Source organism: Artemia franciscana, chromosome 14 (assembly GCF_032884065.1).
Source record: "Artemia franciscana chromosome 14, ASM3288406v1, whole genome shotgun sequence".
Classification (NCBI taxonomy): Eukaryota; Metazoa; Arthropoda; class Branchiopoda; order Anostraca; family Artemiidae; genus Artemia; species Artemia franciscana.
This window is the reverse complement of record NC_088876.1, coordinates 32,458,931-32,477,043: the sequence shown is the minus strand read 5'-3', so window position 1 is coordinate 32,477,043 and position 18,113 is coordinate 32,458,931. Positions and strand designations below refer to the sequence as shown.

At 34.4% G+C, this 18,113-nt stretch overlaps 1 protein-coding gene across 1 annotated transcript in view; it reads left to right on the top strand.

The window, feature by feature from the left end:
- The window catches only part of LOC136035778 (uncharacterized), a 136,966-nt gene that overhangs the window by 53,547 nt on the left and 65,306 nt on the right, over positions 1–18,113 (top strand). The window contains exon 4 of the mRNA XM_065717751.1: positions 7,049–7,141. Within this exon, the coding sequence (XP_065573823.1) occupies positions 7,049–7,141 (93 nt within the window). The remainder of the gene's footprint in view (positions 1–7,048; positions 7,142–18,113) is intronic.

Below are 18,113 nucleotides of genomic sequence, written 5' to 3'. Positions count from 1 at the left end.
ACAAAAAACTGTAATTTCACACTCATTTCTATTCATGATATACCGAAACTGTGGATTAGTGACCATCAAAATTCGTTTCGGTCGGTTGCTCGCGTCAATGCACTCCGTTAAATTCCGAGAAGTCGATAATTTTATTAATATAAATTAATATTAATTAATTAATTAATTAATTATTTAATTATTTAATAATTTAATTATTTAATTATTTAATTATTATTATTTAATTATTTAATAATTAATTTAATTAATTATTTAATAATTAATTAATTATTAATTAATATAAATTAAATTAATTACGGTGAAAGGTGATGCTTTTACGGGATATCTTTAATGCCCTGGTTTAGTAGATGTAGCTTTATGGATTGCATGTAGAATTACCGTATCTTTCTGGGACTTAATGGAGACACTGGGTATGGAATTTTTCGGAAGATCTTACCGTATTCAGCAACTCTTTTGTTCCATTTTTGTCTTTATAAAAGTCCATGCAGTGACAGTTAAACTGTCACTGTAAGATTGATTCCACAATCCGTGAAAGAAGTCGATTTTTCGTCTGTCCACTGGGTCAACATTAGCAAACATACTCTCTCCTCACTAGTGTTGTTTTGGTACTTGAGCCCAGTTCCTCGCAGTATTTTGAGAAATCAGCACAAAAACTGGCTCTTTTCCAGATAGCATGGCAATAATATTCATAACGTTAGCGGTCTTGATATGTAGGGAAGGATGGGAACCATAGTTGCGGAATACATCCATTTAGCTTAGCTTAACACAGTGTTTATATCGTACATATCGTACATACAGTGTTTATATCGTACATATCGTACATACAGTGTTTATATCTATTCGAACGCAGTACCTTTTTATTTTATAATCACTAATCATATTATAGTAGCAAGGAAGGCAAAAATGATGTTTGCTTTAATGTATAAAGTATATCGAGGCACAGATTTTTTTTGAAAAGGGTAACAATTTTTTGTTTAGCAAACATAAATTTCCTGTTTGCATTAGCTTTCCCTGTGTTGGGCAAATCAATTTTACTGTTTTTATTACATTAAAATAAAGTTTCAGTTAGTTAAATATTGATTTTGAAACAGAACTATTCTGTCAGGGTTTGGCAGTCTAGTTCTTTAAGTAGCTTTATTATGCAGCCATGACGAGACAAGTTATAATAAGACAGTTTATTATAAGAAAAATAATCAAAAAAGGTTATGCAAAATAGCATTCTATAATACTATTTAGATTTAGATTAAGGTAATTTTGGATTCATGTGGAATGTCGGGTGAATGGAATAGTGGTTATGGTAGAGGTAAGCAAGTGGGAGAGGTGTACATACTGTTATGTTCTATCTTGGTCGACAATGAAATTCATAAGTGGGGGTTCATAAGTGGAGGTACCAGATCAGGTCGTCTACTTCTCTTGGTTTGTATTCAAGGGTGAGAGAGGCATGGGGAGAGGAGATATATTTTAGAGCTGGGTATTAAGTGGGTAATTTCTTGTTGAGGTGATATTATGCCACTTGGGAGAAGAAGAAGAAATTTCGGAAGAATTAGAATGAAGAGCGGTCCTTACAGTTGCCTTATGTGCTGAAAGCGGTAGTTGAAAGGTCTTAAGAAAGCAAATTTTTGGACTGAATGAGGGAGATGTGTCTTGGGTGAAAAAATTGCTGGGAAGTAGGGTGTTTTGTCAGCCGGAAGAATCCAGCGCAGTTTAAACGTGTTAGTATAACCCGTCACCAAGGTGTTATGTGATGGCTTTATTTGTTTGTTTGCATTAGTGTTTGTGAATGGTTTTCTGTGCTTTAATCGTTTTGATCAAAAGTTTAAGTTTAATCTTTTAGTTGTATTTGTGTTGTCAATTGTATTTGTATATTGTTGTTATTTTTTTGTGTATTTTCTTTTTTGTGACCATGACCCTATTGATTTTCGTGTGTCAATTGTACTATACTACCATATTACAATATGAATAAAATAAATATTGATTTTTTTCTCTCCTCTGGCTATGTTCTCTTTGCCACTTCTTTGATATGTTCACAAACCTGAAAGATTTTACTTTTTATAGTCGTCTGTAGGGTCTCAGGAAACTCATGGATATTACCCTAAAAAATAGCTTCTTAAACGAAAAATTTTTATAGCATTCTGCAAGAATTCAGGCCACATCTTCATATCCTAGTCTACATCTGCGGCATGAATTGTTCGTATTCGAAGCTCGAATTTTTATTATAAACTTGTTCCTATTTTGATATGGTAGACAGTTTTCTCAAATATGAAATAAGTCCCTAACGCCTAGGCCAGTAAATTTTATTAATGATAATATTCCAAGTCAAAATCTTTTTATCTCCGTCATAAACCTTCAACCCGGTTGATCTTCTCACTGCCTCGATCCAAGTTTTGATCACCTGGTCTTCCATTCTACTTTTAAACCAAAACATAAACAAGCCTCATTCCGAATATGTGATATTTCTACTCAGGAGAGAAAACAAAAATGGCTTCTTCTACCCCCCTGGGGGTAATGGGGTTTTGGTTGCCCCAACCCAATCCGAAATGAGGAGCTGGTACCCTGTGTTATGGTTGGCATTTCAAGTTGCTTCATGCTGGTAGTTTTGTTCTCGTGTCCAGTTACTTTTTTTCCAGTTCTCTTTAGGTGGTAAATATAATTGCACTTTTTTTTTATTATTTATTTTTTAATGAAACTGGAAAAAAGAAGACGGAAATAATCAAAATAACGGTCTAATTCTTCTCCCTGACACCCGACGGCTTATTTTTTTTTTCTGAAACACGCGATTTGCCTAGGGTGAAAGGTCTGGGTGTTTGGCAGTATAGTGTGTTGCGGTTTGGTAGGACTAAAACGTCTCTGAGCGGATCTTGTAAGAAGCAGGGCGATGTGACGTTTGCTTTTTCATGGTGACTACTCCTGCTTTTTTCATATAAAAGTTCTCAAAGCATGGGGCAGGAAAAGCTGATAATGCCAATAGCTTTCGACGATTTTGATCCTGAAGTTTAGCCATGTTCAAAAGGACGATGCTAATATAAAAAAAAAAAAAAAAAAAAAAACAAGTGGAAAACTAAATTCAGACAGTAAAAAAAAAATTCTTGCACAATATGTAAAAGTAATGGGATTTTTGGAATTCTCTGAAATAGCAGACGTAAAAACCCAGACGTGAAATAAACCCAGACGTAAAAACCCAGACGTGAAGCAGACGTGAAATAGCATTACGTAACTATGAAAGGATAACTGAATAAAAAACATAAGTCTAAATGACATTTCACAATTTCATCTTACGTAAAGCACTCTTAAAGGCTAATCACTTTCTAGGTAGGCTATAATCAGAGATTATATTTGATTGCTCAACATAATTTTGTGGATGTATGTAAAAACGATCAGAATTAATAATTTCATCATAAATGGGACTACCTTTCGGTGAATGTGCTTTTTTTTCGCAACTGCCTCCCAAAAAACTTGCATGAGACCTTTAACGGGGGCAATAATTGAGGTGTTTTCAAATAAAATGAAATGGTGTGGATTGTTGTACAAATGTTGAGCCAAGTCGAAATAAAAAACCTCAGCCCTTCGGCGTAGCCACATGGGCTTATCGATTGAGGACCTATGTCCCGGTAACCTCTTTGGTACTACTATTTATACTCCTCGTACTTAAAACTCACTCCAGCACCAAGCCGCCTAAGGATAACACAACTCCGCTTGCGTCCTCCTCCAACTCAATATATATTCAGAGCTTCACTTTTTGCCCCCTTCCTTGAACTCTTAATTTCCATTAACCTTAATTGTGACCCTCTTCTCACCACATTAGGGGACGACCAGATATTTTTTTGTCCCCAGATGGATTGCAAAAAGAACAATCTTTGGCAAAAGGTCACAGTTCATCTCTAAAGCCTATTCTAGCCATCTCAGCCTTTCTTAGATTATGGCTCTAGGAAGTGGGATAGAACTAAATTCTTCGTGCATCTTGTTTACTATACTGTCAGTCAAAAAGGCAAGTAAACTATCCGTTGGCAATTCCACTGGAAAATATTTGATAAGGTGTTCCTTTGCCTTCCAAAGTGCCAAAGTTTGACAATCGTACTTGACCAGTGTTATACCGATGCTTCCAAGATTTTAGTCTTGGTTTGCAAACACACCTTCCTATTCTTTCAATTGTTGTCTAGCGTAAAAGAAAAGGACTTAAGTTATTCGGCCTTTTAAACCATGACTGTATAGGATAAAGATCCTCCAGAGCCATTGCTGGCGCATAGGGCGTCGAATCGACGTTTCAGTTGCTGTGTGTTTTTACAGGAACAAGTAGCAAGCTTGTCGCCCAACCTTGCTGCGGCGGGGATCGAACCCTGGGCCCCGTATTACCAAGCAGAGCACCAATCCACTGTACTACAATAGGTTAACCATGACTGTATCCATCATCTTAACTAATAATACTGCTCAGGTGAATGAAGCTAGCCTCTTCATCAATCATCTCATTACCAACATCACCTCCTCAGGTTTATTATTTCTAGTCTAGGTGACTTATTGTTCTGAGCATTTGTTTTCAAACCTATTCTGACACCTTGAACTCTCAGAATCTCCAAAAATTCATTCACTGTTCTAAAACATTTTCAAGGAAACTCATATCACCTGCATAATCTAGAAGAATTTTAGGTTTCGATCTTGATTCTTTGCTGTCCCATAGCCTTTCCCCTGATTCTGAGACCTTTTCATAGGAAAGGCTATTTTCATAAATATGGTCAGATATGAATCAGGGTCTCCAAGGAGGCTAAGGGTAATAAGCTGGAGTTTTCAAGGAATGTTGAGGGGAATGTTGAATTAAATCAAAACAAGCAATATTCCTGAAGGTTGTCAAAAAGACGCATCGGACGTAAGAAAGACGTAAGAATGTCTTCAGGTATTAAGTTGAAACTATCAGGGAATGTTGAACCAACTATAAAGTAATACGTGCATACTACTGCTACTACAATTACTACCACTGCTTCAACTACTCTCACTACTAATTATTACAGCTACTACTAAGGCTATGGTTATTAAGGTAAAACTTTCAGGGGATGTCGAGGGGCTTGTTAAATTAACCAAATGGTACTATGTGCTTACTACTACTACTATCACTAGGACTACTACTGCTACTGAGGCTAATGGCATTAAGGTAAAACCATTAGGGAATGTTAAAGAAAATCAAAACACTCGTGTGTCTATCCAGGTTATCAGAAGGATGTATCAGAAATATCTTGGGAAGGGCTTAGAGTATAAGTTGAAACTCTTAGGGCATGTTAAGGAAGATTTTTGCCGCTTGTCAATAAGACGTCTCAGCAATATCTAAGGAAAGGCTTAGGGTATTTAGTTTGAACTGTCAGAGCATTTATAGCTGAATTAAAAGACATGATTTGGATCCAGATGGTCAAAAGGACGTACCTGAAATATTTTAGGAACAGCTAAGGGTAATAAGTAAAGACTGTCATGTCATATTTAGGGGGATCTTGAACTAAATCAAAAGAGACTATGTGTATTGAAGGTTGTCAGAAGTGTTTATCTGCTTCTGACTACTTCTGATAAAGAAATGCATGAGCAAATTAAGTTAAAAATTTTGAAATTTTTAGGGGATCGATTAACTTCTGTTTATATCAGGGTTGGAACATAATATTTGTCAGGATGGCTGTAGCCCTGTAGTGTCCCAGAAATTCTGCAGATTTTCAAACCATTCTTGGAATAATATCCCACATACCCATCCATCCAATGTTCTATAGAATTATCATAAAAACATGTTACCAAATTTTGTTCAATGTATAAATAGCAAGCCAAAATCTTAACTCTTAAGGAGAAAAACCGAGAAAAGTTTTACAACAATGACTTTTGTTATCCAATCAAAAACTATGTTAATTAAAAACGAACAAATTAATTATTTTAATTTAAAAAAAAATCAACAACAGAAGTTTTCAAAAGAAAAGTAAAGAGTTATGTTACACCTAAGACGAGCGAAAATATAGTCAAATAGTATTCAGGTGTAAAACGTACGTACGCCTTTATTAATGGATAAGTGAAAACCAAAATGAACATAATCACAATGAATCATAAAATGAAACTTAAAACGAATAGAAACTACAGCAAACAAAAGTAGGGCCAACTATATATATATATATATATATATATATATATATATATATATATATATATATATATATATATATATATATATATATATATATATATATATATATATATATATATATATATATATATATATATATATATATATATATCATGAAAAGAAAAATCATCAATGCAACAGCACAAACACAGAAAAAAAAAGAGAGACAGAAGGAGAAAAGGAAGACTGTTTTCCTAAATTAGTGATTAATATAGACCAGCACTTGAATGAGGCTTTAACCCTACTCATCCATACAATCACATAGGTCAAACAGCATAGCCAAACACAATCAACCATAAAGAATAATATATATATCATGAAAAGAGAAATCACCAATGCAACAGCAGAAACACACACAAAAAAAAGAAAAAAAAAAGAGAGAGAGACAGAAGGAGAAAAGGAAGACTGTTTTCCTAAATTAGTGATTAATATAGACCAGCACTTGAATGAGGCCTTAACCCTACTCATCCATACAATCACATAGGTCAAACAGCATAGCCATACACAATCAACCATAAAGAATAATCCATGGACAGGCAGTCATGTCGTCAATAAGTATAAGTCGTCATTTACCAAACAATAGAAAAAATAATAAAGACAAATAATTCAGAGGCAACAACCCAACACAAGGGCTCATCAGGAGAATACACTGGCCTATATATATATATATATATATATATATATATATATATATATATATATATATATATATATATATATATATATGTATATATGTATATATATATATATATATATATATATATATATATATATATATATATATATATATATATATATATATATATATGCCTTAGAAAGACCAGAACGTTATTTACACTTTCCTGAAGATAAATTGCATTTAAAAAGTGTTTATTCTTTTATAACGTTAATAATCTAATTATCTTCCAGATAATGTGACTTACGGGGAGCAAGATTCGCTAGAAATTCAATCAGAACTAAAGAGAGAGGAATTGGAGAGCCTACTTAGGATAGAAAAACTGGGTAAATCTTCAATTTATTTTATTATTGTCTTTCTTTGTTGTACATCTTTAGATAATGTCTTTCTACCCGCACACTATGACATACTAATTTCTTGTACAGTGTCAAACAGAAGTTCCAAGTACCAAAAAAACTGTCAGCTTGCACTGAAATGAAAGGAAACTTTTTAGCTTCTTTATAGTTATAATAATTAGATGGATAAATTGGAAATAAAGGACTTTCGCATACTTAGAATCACCATAAAAAGCAAATTCTGCTGATACATATATTCTAATCAAAATTTTGTTGTTTTAGAGCGCTGGTTTCTTTGATCAAGGGTAACTCTTAACTTACAGTTTATTCCGAATACCCGTTTGATCCAGGGCTCTGTTAGATATGAGGAAGGCTTTCACTCTCCTCAAATGTGCACGCCTTAAATGTTTCTTGAGGGACAATAAAATATTGAAAATTGTTTTTGTGGTCAGTATTTTACGTCCAAGTTAAGTTATTTAGACAAAGTTTTTTTTTATGACAGCAGGGTGTTAGCAGGAAGGGCTTTGGGCCTGGCCTCCTGGATCGTGGAATACTTTCAATTTTCTCTACAGGTTCTTATTTGTTTATCCAACTCAATCATTTTGGATTTTCTAGTTTGCAGCCCCCCCCCCCCTGCTGAGTATCTATCCCCCCAGATTTCGGATCCAAAAGTAAGTTTGTGTGTACAAGTCAGGTATACTATGTACTGTACATTTATGGAAGACTCTGAAATTCACAGTAGCTAAATAACTGTGAACAGACCATTAATTATTGTTTCACATATTTTATATTACTGATCTTTATCACAGTTCAAAAAAAGAAAAATCTGAATTTGTTTCTATTTCGATGAAAAATTTTAAAGCAAAGCAAATAAAAGATAATCAAGGACAGGCTGGGAAGATTGAAGGAACAAAATTGATTTCGAAACACCCACGGGTTTCCAACGTCACGAGTTTCCAACACCATGGGTTTCCACAGATAAAGAAGTTTTTTAGCTTCTTTACATCTTTAGATTATATAATTACTTTTACTTAAGACAAAACACAGGCTATTCAACCCAACTCTGCACCAATTTATTTGTTGCTTTTATTTTGTTTCAAAGGCTCACAGCAGAATAGGTTGAACAGTTGCGTCATGCATGTTCATTCCGATTTTAACATTTTTGGCTTTCTCCAGAGGAACATACTTGTGAATGGGCTCTGTTCTTTTCATTTTTGTACTGTAATATCTGTTCCTGTATTACCTTTAGATTAAGTATTAAACTGAGATTATGGTTCTCGATTTCATTGACTGCACCCTTCAGTTTAATATCTGAGTCATTTGGGATGTTTGTATTCACCATTTTTACTTTTGGGCTTTCGATCATGGGGCCAGTTTTCTTTCTTGTACGCAATATCGTTGAGCATTTCCACGAGTTCCAAAAAACGTGCTACTCAAAAAAGCCAGATTATCTACGGAGTTTGGGTTTGTGAGGGCAATTGTCTTCTGTCTTTCTGACTGTAAACTTTTCATAGGTTCAAAATAAATTTTCCATTATCCAGTCAGTAATGGAGTTGAATCAGACGGAGTAAATCGACCACTATTTTTTTATTGGCTTGACGCCAATATTTTATAATTTGGCTTGACGCCAAATTATCTCCTTTTTGTTTTCGGAAGTTCAGACTAGTGCAACTATACACTCTTAGGCTACTTTAAGCATTTCGATTAGCTCTGTCGTGAGGCTGTTCCCCAGCTTGGCCTCCTGAAGCTAGACTCTGATAAAGATATGGAAAGCAGCAACAAAATTGATATGAGTTAGGAGGACTAATTGCCATATAAAGTGTGCTTTAGTTCTATTTGCTTATTTTTATGACGTAAGTCCGTCGATACATTATTCCGTATTGCCAAAGAAAAACTACCCCGACCTTTTAATTCATGCTAATAAATTCTAAATGACAAACAGGGGCGTAGCTCCAGCATTTTTATTGGAGGGGGCAAGAGGGCTCCATATCCAAATAGTCAACGGGCATGGGCTATATAATATTTGTTTCTCCAAATTATGGAGGACAGCTGCCCCTTGCCTCCCCCCAACAACACCTTTGGTGAAAAATCTAGACACACAAAGAAATTTGATGAGGGATCGTTCCCTCCTCAATAACTCGTTCTTCACGTTTAAGTTTTTTAGTACTTTTGAAAAAGCTTCTTATTCTTCTAATTAAACGACCCCTGTGTTTCAGAAGTCTTTCTTAAAGAATTGAGACAAAAAATCAAAATTTAGCTTAAAGAGCAATGTATTGAGGAGGGTGGAACCCCCCTCATATATAACCCTCCTCGTAATAATTTCTGTTAGCTTTAATTTTAATATTTCTCTGTTCTTTCAGTTGAAAAAATTTGTTTGTTTTTTTCTAATTTCTGATTGGTTTTTAAATAATGAAAATCATCTCCAAGGAAAAATTCTGTCCCCTATGGAAATATCCTCCATACAATTCAAACCCGGTGAAAATTTACCGCGAACAATTACCCTCAACATCTCCACATATAAAATTGAGTAGGTAAAAGAGAAAGCAAGAAAAATAAAAAGAATTTCGTATTGGAATGCTAGAAAATTCTCCCAGTGTAAAATATCTACTGAAAAGTTTCAGGCCTCAGAAACTTTCATCCCCACAAAAATTCCTCCCCGTGGGAAATCCTCTTAGCCGAAAATTCATACCCCCCAGTAAAAAAATTTACACATACTTCCAAATAACAAATACTATACGTAAACAAAAGACAAATTCCATAACTTATAGACCTTTCCCCGAAGGCTGTGGGGGGGGGGGGGTCATATTATTTACAAAGGCATATTCATTGGACTTTTCAACTATGCTAAAAAAATGGCTTTCTCAAAAATTTGGTCGGATGACTATGAGGTAAAAAGGGGCGTGGGAGGGGGCTAGCTACCCTCGGATCTTATTGGTCACTTAAAAAGGGTACTATAACTTTTAATTTCAGTTTGAACGTGTTCCTTCCCAATATTCTAGAACCATTGATTTTACACGATCACTACTGGAAAAAAAAAACAAAAACAAAAAACATGCATCTGTGATATTTCTTCTGGCAAAATAATTTTCACATTTTTGCAGATGGGACCTTGAAACCTCTACAGTAGGGTTCTCTAACATGCTCAGTTTGATTTTCATCAAGATTACTTGACTGTTAGGGGATGTTTCCTTTTTTTTCGAAAATCGGGCAAATTTTCTCAGGCTCGTTGATTTTGATTGGTTACACCAAATTCAATAAATCTCATGCATTTGGGATCAGCATAACAAACCAATTCTTTTGATATATATACATATTAATATCAAAATATTGTTTCTTAGAGTTTCAGTTATTTTTGAGCGGGGTCACTCCTTACTTACTGTTTGTTACCACGAACTGTTCGATAAATTTCGATTTCAGAGACAAATAGCATAGATAGTTATTATGTTTACATAGATGGCGGGGTCGTTAAATAATATTGGCTGAATTTCTGCAACGTGTCCCAAAGTAGTATACTGTGTCGCATTTATAAAATACTAGCTGTTGGGGTGGCGCTTCGCGCCACCCCAATATCTAGTTGTTGGGGCACTTCCCCCCCCCAAGCCCCCCCCCCCCGAGCGCACAAGTCGTTACACGCCATTGTAGTTGTGTCCCTGTGTCCCACCTGTGAATGTAGACAGATATATATATATATATATATATATATATATATATATATATATATATATATATATATATATATATATATATATATATATATATATATATATATATATATATATATATATGTTTTTAACTACGTTAAACTTGCGAATATACAACATTCTTCGCTGTCCCATTGTCTGTGCATATAAATAGATTGTCAGGTTTACCGACTCTTGAACATGCAACATATAATTGTCCATGGAAAAACAATCCGTATTCAGATCTATACCTCATTATTCTAATGATTGCCCTTGAGCTTTGTTGATGGTGATTGCTAATCGAACATTCCCTGTGTCCCCGTCGTCATTTATATATCCCCCTAGTTGTGGCCCTGTGTCCCAGTCGTCATTTATATTCCCTGTGTCCCGGTCGTTATTTGTGTCCCGGTGTCCCAGTCTATAATTTCTCTTTGAGTGTCCCGGTCGTCATTTATATTCCCCGTGTCCTGGTGTCCCGGTCGTCATTTGTGTCCCGGTGTCCCTGTCTGTAATTTCTCTTTGAACATTTCCTGTGTCCCGGTCGTCATTTGTATATCCCCCCTGTGCCCCCGGCGTCCCCGTTGTAGTTGTGGCCCTGTGTCCCGGTCGTCATTTATATTCCCTGTGTCTCGGTCGTTATTTGTGCCCCGGTGTCCCAGTCTGTAATTTCTCTTTGAGTGTCCCGGTCGTCATTTATATTCCCGATGTCCCGGTCGTCATTTGTGTCCCGGTGTCCCGGTCTGTAATTTATCAGTTGACAAACATGAAGTCAGTCGACAAACAACTTCATGACGACATACTGCTCAATCCTTATAATGACGTCAGTCGACAAACATGACGTCAGTTGACACACAAACATGACGTCAGTACACAGAAGTACACAGACAAACAACTTATTTTTATATATATAGAAGATAGATTCGTGCTGATAATGATGAAGAAAAATACACGACCTTACTCAAGAAAATAGAAATAGCTTAATCAGCCGTTCAAGATAGGGTCATGATAGTAACTGCCTAATGTAACAATATGCCAATGTGTTTTTTCCAAGACATTTTCATAAGCACCAGATGACCATAAAGCTTGGAGGGTACTGGCACATTCATGGGGGATGATGGAGGGCTCCCTCCATATTAATTGGCTCCCTCCATATTTTTCTGGTGCACTTATTCCGCGCTTTTTTCGGTTTTCACTCTTTTTTTTAGCTTACTTGTCAATTTGGTAAATTATTGCTGCCCTTGTCACGTTGATTTCTTATCTGGCATTTTCCTTGATTATACTATGTTGTTTGCACTGAAAAAGAGAAGCGCTTTTTCTTTCAAAATTTTCGCTTTGTATGTTTCTTCATTGTTTTCGTTTGGCGTTTAAAAACCCCATTTTTTAACGTTTTATTTCTTTGTGTTATGGCACGCCAATGGGGTTTAAGAAATAATCTTGAATTATCTTATGTCAGAAATCTTTATAAGCCAGAGTTGAGGAATATTAAACACTGATTGTGTATGTAAAATACATAGTTAGTATGTTTTGATTTAGGATGCTTATGCTCCGATTGTTTTAAAGTTGTTTCTTTAAAATTTTTCCATTTGAAAAAAATTGTCTTCAGTATAGGTCTCATTTGAAAAAAAAAACTAGTTTCTTTTCGTTTCGTTTCGTTGTTTCACTGGAAAAAAAAAAACAAGTTTTCTTCGTATTTAACTTTGACATGATTTGACGAGCCAAGCATAAGTGAAATACCTAAAGATAATTTCTTAAACCACATTGGCCTCCCATAACAAAAAGAAATAAAAGATCTAAAACGGGTTTTTAAAGGCCAAACGAAAATACTGAAGAAACACACAAAGTGAATATTTTGAGAGAACAACCGCCTCTCTTTTTCAGCTCGAACAAAATAATATAATAAAGGAAAATGCCGAATAAAAAACCAAAGAAAACCACGGAAAGTCCACAAAACCAATGAAAAAACAGCCAAAAAATCAAAAGATAAGGAAAATTAAAAAAAAAATACAAAAATACTAACAAACATAAAGTGAGTCATTCGCAAATATCTGCGATTTCAACAAATCCAAAAACATTCTTATTTACCATCGGTGGATGCTAATGAACAACGGAGAAATAAAAGCAAAAATTCTTTCACTCAAACAAACGAACCAGCAATTAAATAATTTGGAGAACTAGGACCCCTGGTTTCTGATTTTAACAATTGCATTTCTTGCAGATACCCTTTGAGACCTAAGGGGTTTTTGAACGTGTTTGACTACTTGATTTTGAAGATGGTTCAAGGTTTATTTCAAGGATTATTAAAGTATCGGCTTCTCTTTTTGAGAAAAACGAAATACACTCATTTATTTTTAAATCACGTGAATCTCTGTTAAAAGCTAGACCTAAATGTTGGTGTTTATAAATTTCAACAGCTTCTCTGTAGTGCTGGACATTACCTTTGTCATACGAAATTAAGCTATATTGGTTAAATATAATTGTATGGTCTGGGCAATCAAATATGTGTTCTGTAAGAGTGGAATAAAAATTTTCTGTTTTTCCGCTTTTTAAGGGTGCTATTATTTGAGGTAGAGTACTACGTTAATATACCGGTAAGTCGTTGATCAGTTCCTAAGCACCGATCATTTAACTCAGCATTCTACCTCATTTAATAACGCCCTTAAAAAGTGAAAAAAAAACAGACAATTTTGACTCTGCCCTTGCAGAACCCATATTTGGTATCTCAGACCATACCATTTTATGTAACCGAGCTAGCCTAGTTTCTCATGACAAAGATATTGTCCAGCGCTACAGAGAAGCTGTTGAAATTTATAAATACCAACATTTAGGTCTATATTTGAACAGAAATTCAATTGATTTACAAATAAATGAGCTGCATTTCGTTTTTCTCAAAAGAGAAGCCGATATTTCAGTAATCCCTGAAATAAACTTTGAACCACCTTCCCGATCACACTATGAAACTTGTCAAAAACTCTTTTAAGTCTCTTAGGGTATCTACAAGAAATGAAATTGTTAAAATAAAAATTAGGTGATCTAGATCTCCATCTGATTTAATTGCTTGCTCGTTTCTTTGAGTGAATGAATGTTTTGTTTTATTTTTCAGTTGTTCGTTAGTAACCGCCGACGGCAGTTTAGAATTTTTGGGATTTTGTGCATATTGCGGATATTGGTGAATGACTCACTATATGGTTGTTAGGTATTTGATTTTAATTTTATAATTTTTGTCTTTTATTTAATTTTAATTATCTTTTGATGTTTCGGCTGTTTTTTCATCGCTTTTGTGGACTTTCTACGTTGCTTTTTAATTTTTTATTCGGCATTTTCCTTGATTATATTACTTTGTTTGCGCTGAAAAAGACAGGTGGTTGTTCTCTCAAAACATTCGCTTTGTGTGTTTCTTTTGTATTTTTGTTTGGGCTTTAAAAACCCCATTTTTGATCTGTTTTATTTCTTTATGTTATGGCAGGTCAATGTGGTTTAAGAAATTATCTTTATGTACTTCACTTATGCTTGGCCCGTCACATCGTGTCAAAATTAAATATGAAAAAAAATTGTTGTTTTTGGTTCAAGTGAAACAACAAAACGAAACAAAAAGAAACTTTTTTTTTCAAATGAAAGAACTATAATGAAAAATTAGTTCTTTTCAAATCGAAAAATTCTAAAGAAACAACTTTAAAACGATCGGAGTATAAGTATCCTAAATCAAAACATACTGATTATGTATTTTACATACAAAGTCAGTTTTTGATTTTCCTCAACCCTGGCTTATAAGGATTTCTAAGCTTGATGATTACAAATACGGGGCTAGTTTCAGAATAAATATGTTTAAATTCAAAATATGTTAAATATGAGATTAAATAAAACGAAAACTAGTTTTATGACGTGAAAGAACCATAATGAAAAAATATTTTTTTTCAAATAGAAGAATTTTAAAGAAACAAAATTAAAACTTGAGATAAACATAAATATTTCCGTGTACGAGTTCGAATAATTTGTTCAGCTTAACAGGATGATAAAATTGCTTCTGGTTTTATTAATTATTTGTTCTGGTGAGGCTTGAGGCTGCATTGTTCATCATTTGGCGAATCAGACTTTTGAAGGGTTTATTTTTCTGCGTATTAATTGCTTCGCAAAATATCCAGAATACGTATATAATATATTATACACACTTGTGACATTTTCTAATATTTGTAAAGTAGTAAAGGTTAAACAAACAGGCAAATTTGAATGAAGCCTGAAAACTACTTTAAAGCAATCATTAAGACTTATGTCAATCCTGGAGGCTTATTGCTTCAGTTAACCTCCATCGACCCTGAGGTTGGACTAACCACCTTGTAGAATACTCACCTTGCTTTGCTTGCATTAGTGTCTTATTTATAGTGTGCCTTTATTGATTGCTTCCTTGCTTGATTGATTACTTGCTTGCTTGTATATATTGTTTTTTCTTTTGTAGGTGCTTGGGTTTTAATAAACAATCAAACTTCTACACACCTTGGTTGAAAACCTAGCAGCAACAGTATGCATATTGTTTATGATATGTGCACACTTAATAGAGAACTTTTCGCTTAAAATGTAGTAAGAGACTATAAAATGAGATAAAATTCTAGTTGAGTGACTTCTTGCTATCTCAGAAAGGGGTTAGGTTAGGAAAATGAAACTTTCAGGGATGGGTCTACAAGCTAAAGTATATCCCGGGAAGGTATTTTAAAGTACCCACCTCGACCTCTCCCTCTAGAGAGCCCTGAAATTTGCCTACATGACAGGTCTATATCTATTAAAATTTTGACAAAACAACATTTTACCTTAATTTTCTTTGAGTAGAATTCTGAGCCATATCAATGTTGTTGTTTTTTTCAAAATTTAGGAAATGTATTTGCATATCTTTAAAACCTTATAAATTGGGACTGAGCAAAGTTGTGAAATTGGAAACAATTTTGTTGTACTTCATTCAAGCAGATCTATTTTGTAAGGTTTCACTTTTATAACACACATATTTTTGAAGGTCATCAAAGGGCAGTGCCGTCTAGAGGGAGAAGGAGTCGAGGTAGATACTTTAAAATACCTTCCCAGGACATACTTTAACCTGTGGATCCATCCCTGAAAGTTTAATTTTCCTAACCTAACCCCTTTCTGAGATAGCAAGAAGTCAATCAACTTGAATTTTACCTTTGTTTTTAAACTAGTTAGATTTTTGAACTGTTGACACATTTAAGATCCCATATTGATTTTTACCCAAATTACTTTGGGAGTTTCCTGTAGTTTTAGGACATTAGTTAGTGGACGCTTTATCTTTCGGGCGTTCATCTGACCCTGAGACTGAAATGATTTTTAATTTATAAAATCTTCTTAAACATCTCTCTATGATGAAACAGTAGCCTGCTAGCTCTGTTAGTCATTAGATGATTTATAGAAAATTTTAAGGGCACTGGGACGAGAATCAACAAGAGGGGGGTTTGTAAGATTCTGACTTTCAACCACAGAGATCATGGTAGTAACCTTTTCATCTTTCCCAGCCTTTCCATCGAAGAAACAGCACCCAAAGTCAACTTTTTGGGTGTCACTCTATGTTGCCTTTATCATCTTATGGTTTTATTGAACTTATTAAAAGTGATTAGATATAAAAATTGGCTTTTAAATAATCCATTAAACAGCTCTCTATGATGTTCCAGAACCCTGCTAGCGATAAGGGAAAAAAAGAAGAAGAAGAAGAAGAAAACAAGAGGACATGTCAGTGCTGCCCATCCAAAAAAGTAATTTTTCTCGTTCTTCAAGGTGAAGAGCTGTAAAGTTTCTGTACTAGGTTTTCTTCAACTGTAATTGCAATGCTGTAATTTTTGTTTCAATCTAGTGCCATTTTGAGGGGTTTCAGACTCTTTCAAAATTCATATAAATTTGTTTTCAAAATAACATTTTACTATTAATATTAATCGAAATAGTAGTTACTATTCCTGAATTAGCTACGAGTGGCTAATGTTTCTCACTAGTTTTTTTTTTATTTAAAAAAAAGAATTTTAAAGTTTTCGCTACTATTGGCCATGATTCGGTTTTTACTAGGTTGCAGCTATAGCTACAAAAATGATACTTTAAAACGTTCATTGAGATACGCTTTGCAGCTTATATTGCTGCAATTTCTTATGACTAAACGGTATACCCCTTTCTCCTTATGTCCTGTGAGATTGTTCTGAAGGATCTGATTCCTAGCAATTGTTGGCTATGGTTTCCCTTTTTGTATTTCTGGCCCCTCCTTCTCCCCAACTTTGGCATCAGAACTTAGCTAAAATATGCATATAGGCATATTGTACAAACTATCAGCAAAGTCTATTGAAGGACAGACATGTTAGACTATGCAAGGGATAAGACCCCATACTCTTCAATGGGAATTGGTGAATGTCCCCCCTCTCCAACACAAATTCCAATTCCCCTTCCCTCTCCATGAAACTATCTCTGACAGTTTTAACTTTACTTCATAAGAAGTAGAAAGACGAATCAGAGGGGGTGCTGACTTCCCACCACCTGGTTTACATTTCGGAGCGCCACGTGCGCCACCATGCTTGGCATAGTTTCTCAACGCCTGGCACAGTCCCCAAAACGCTTGCTACACTTTCATAAATGTATGGCACAGTTCTGCCCTGCTTGGACCTGGTGTAGATGATTCTTGAGAGAGAAGCCCCTCGGATTAAGCTAAACAGTATGTAAAATATAAAGCTTAGAAAATATTAGGAATGAGTTTTTATGTTCTAACATTTTGTGTGTAAGTATAATAACCTCATTCAGCGAGATAAACAGAAGATAAGTAAAAACATAAAATCAACGGAAATTCGAAAAAAAATTATCTGAAAAACTGGAGTTTATCTCGCTTCATAGAGGCTTAGCTAATATAAAGCAGAGGAGAGAAAAAAGGTGGCTATATTGAGCGCGGAGACTAAAAATTTGAGCAGCTATTTTACGGGTTCAATCTTTATATTAATATCTTACAGTAACTCATCCTAGCCTAAGGTCTGTAAACCACATGTAGTCCATGACTTGTTTCTAGCCCAACATTTCTTATTATAATCTGCATTTTGTATAACAAAAAATAATTTTATTATACAAAATATCAAAGTAATTATCTTCATAGTATACAGAGTGGGGACCTTTAAATACAATACTGGACATATTTAAAACTAAACAAAACCTAAACATTTTAACTATTTAGTTTGATAAACTTAGCCAAGTTTGCTAATAATGAATATTTTCGTATGTCCCGTATATATTAGAATTTATTATAATTATAATTATAATTTATT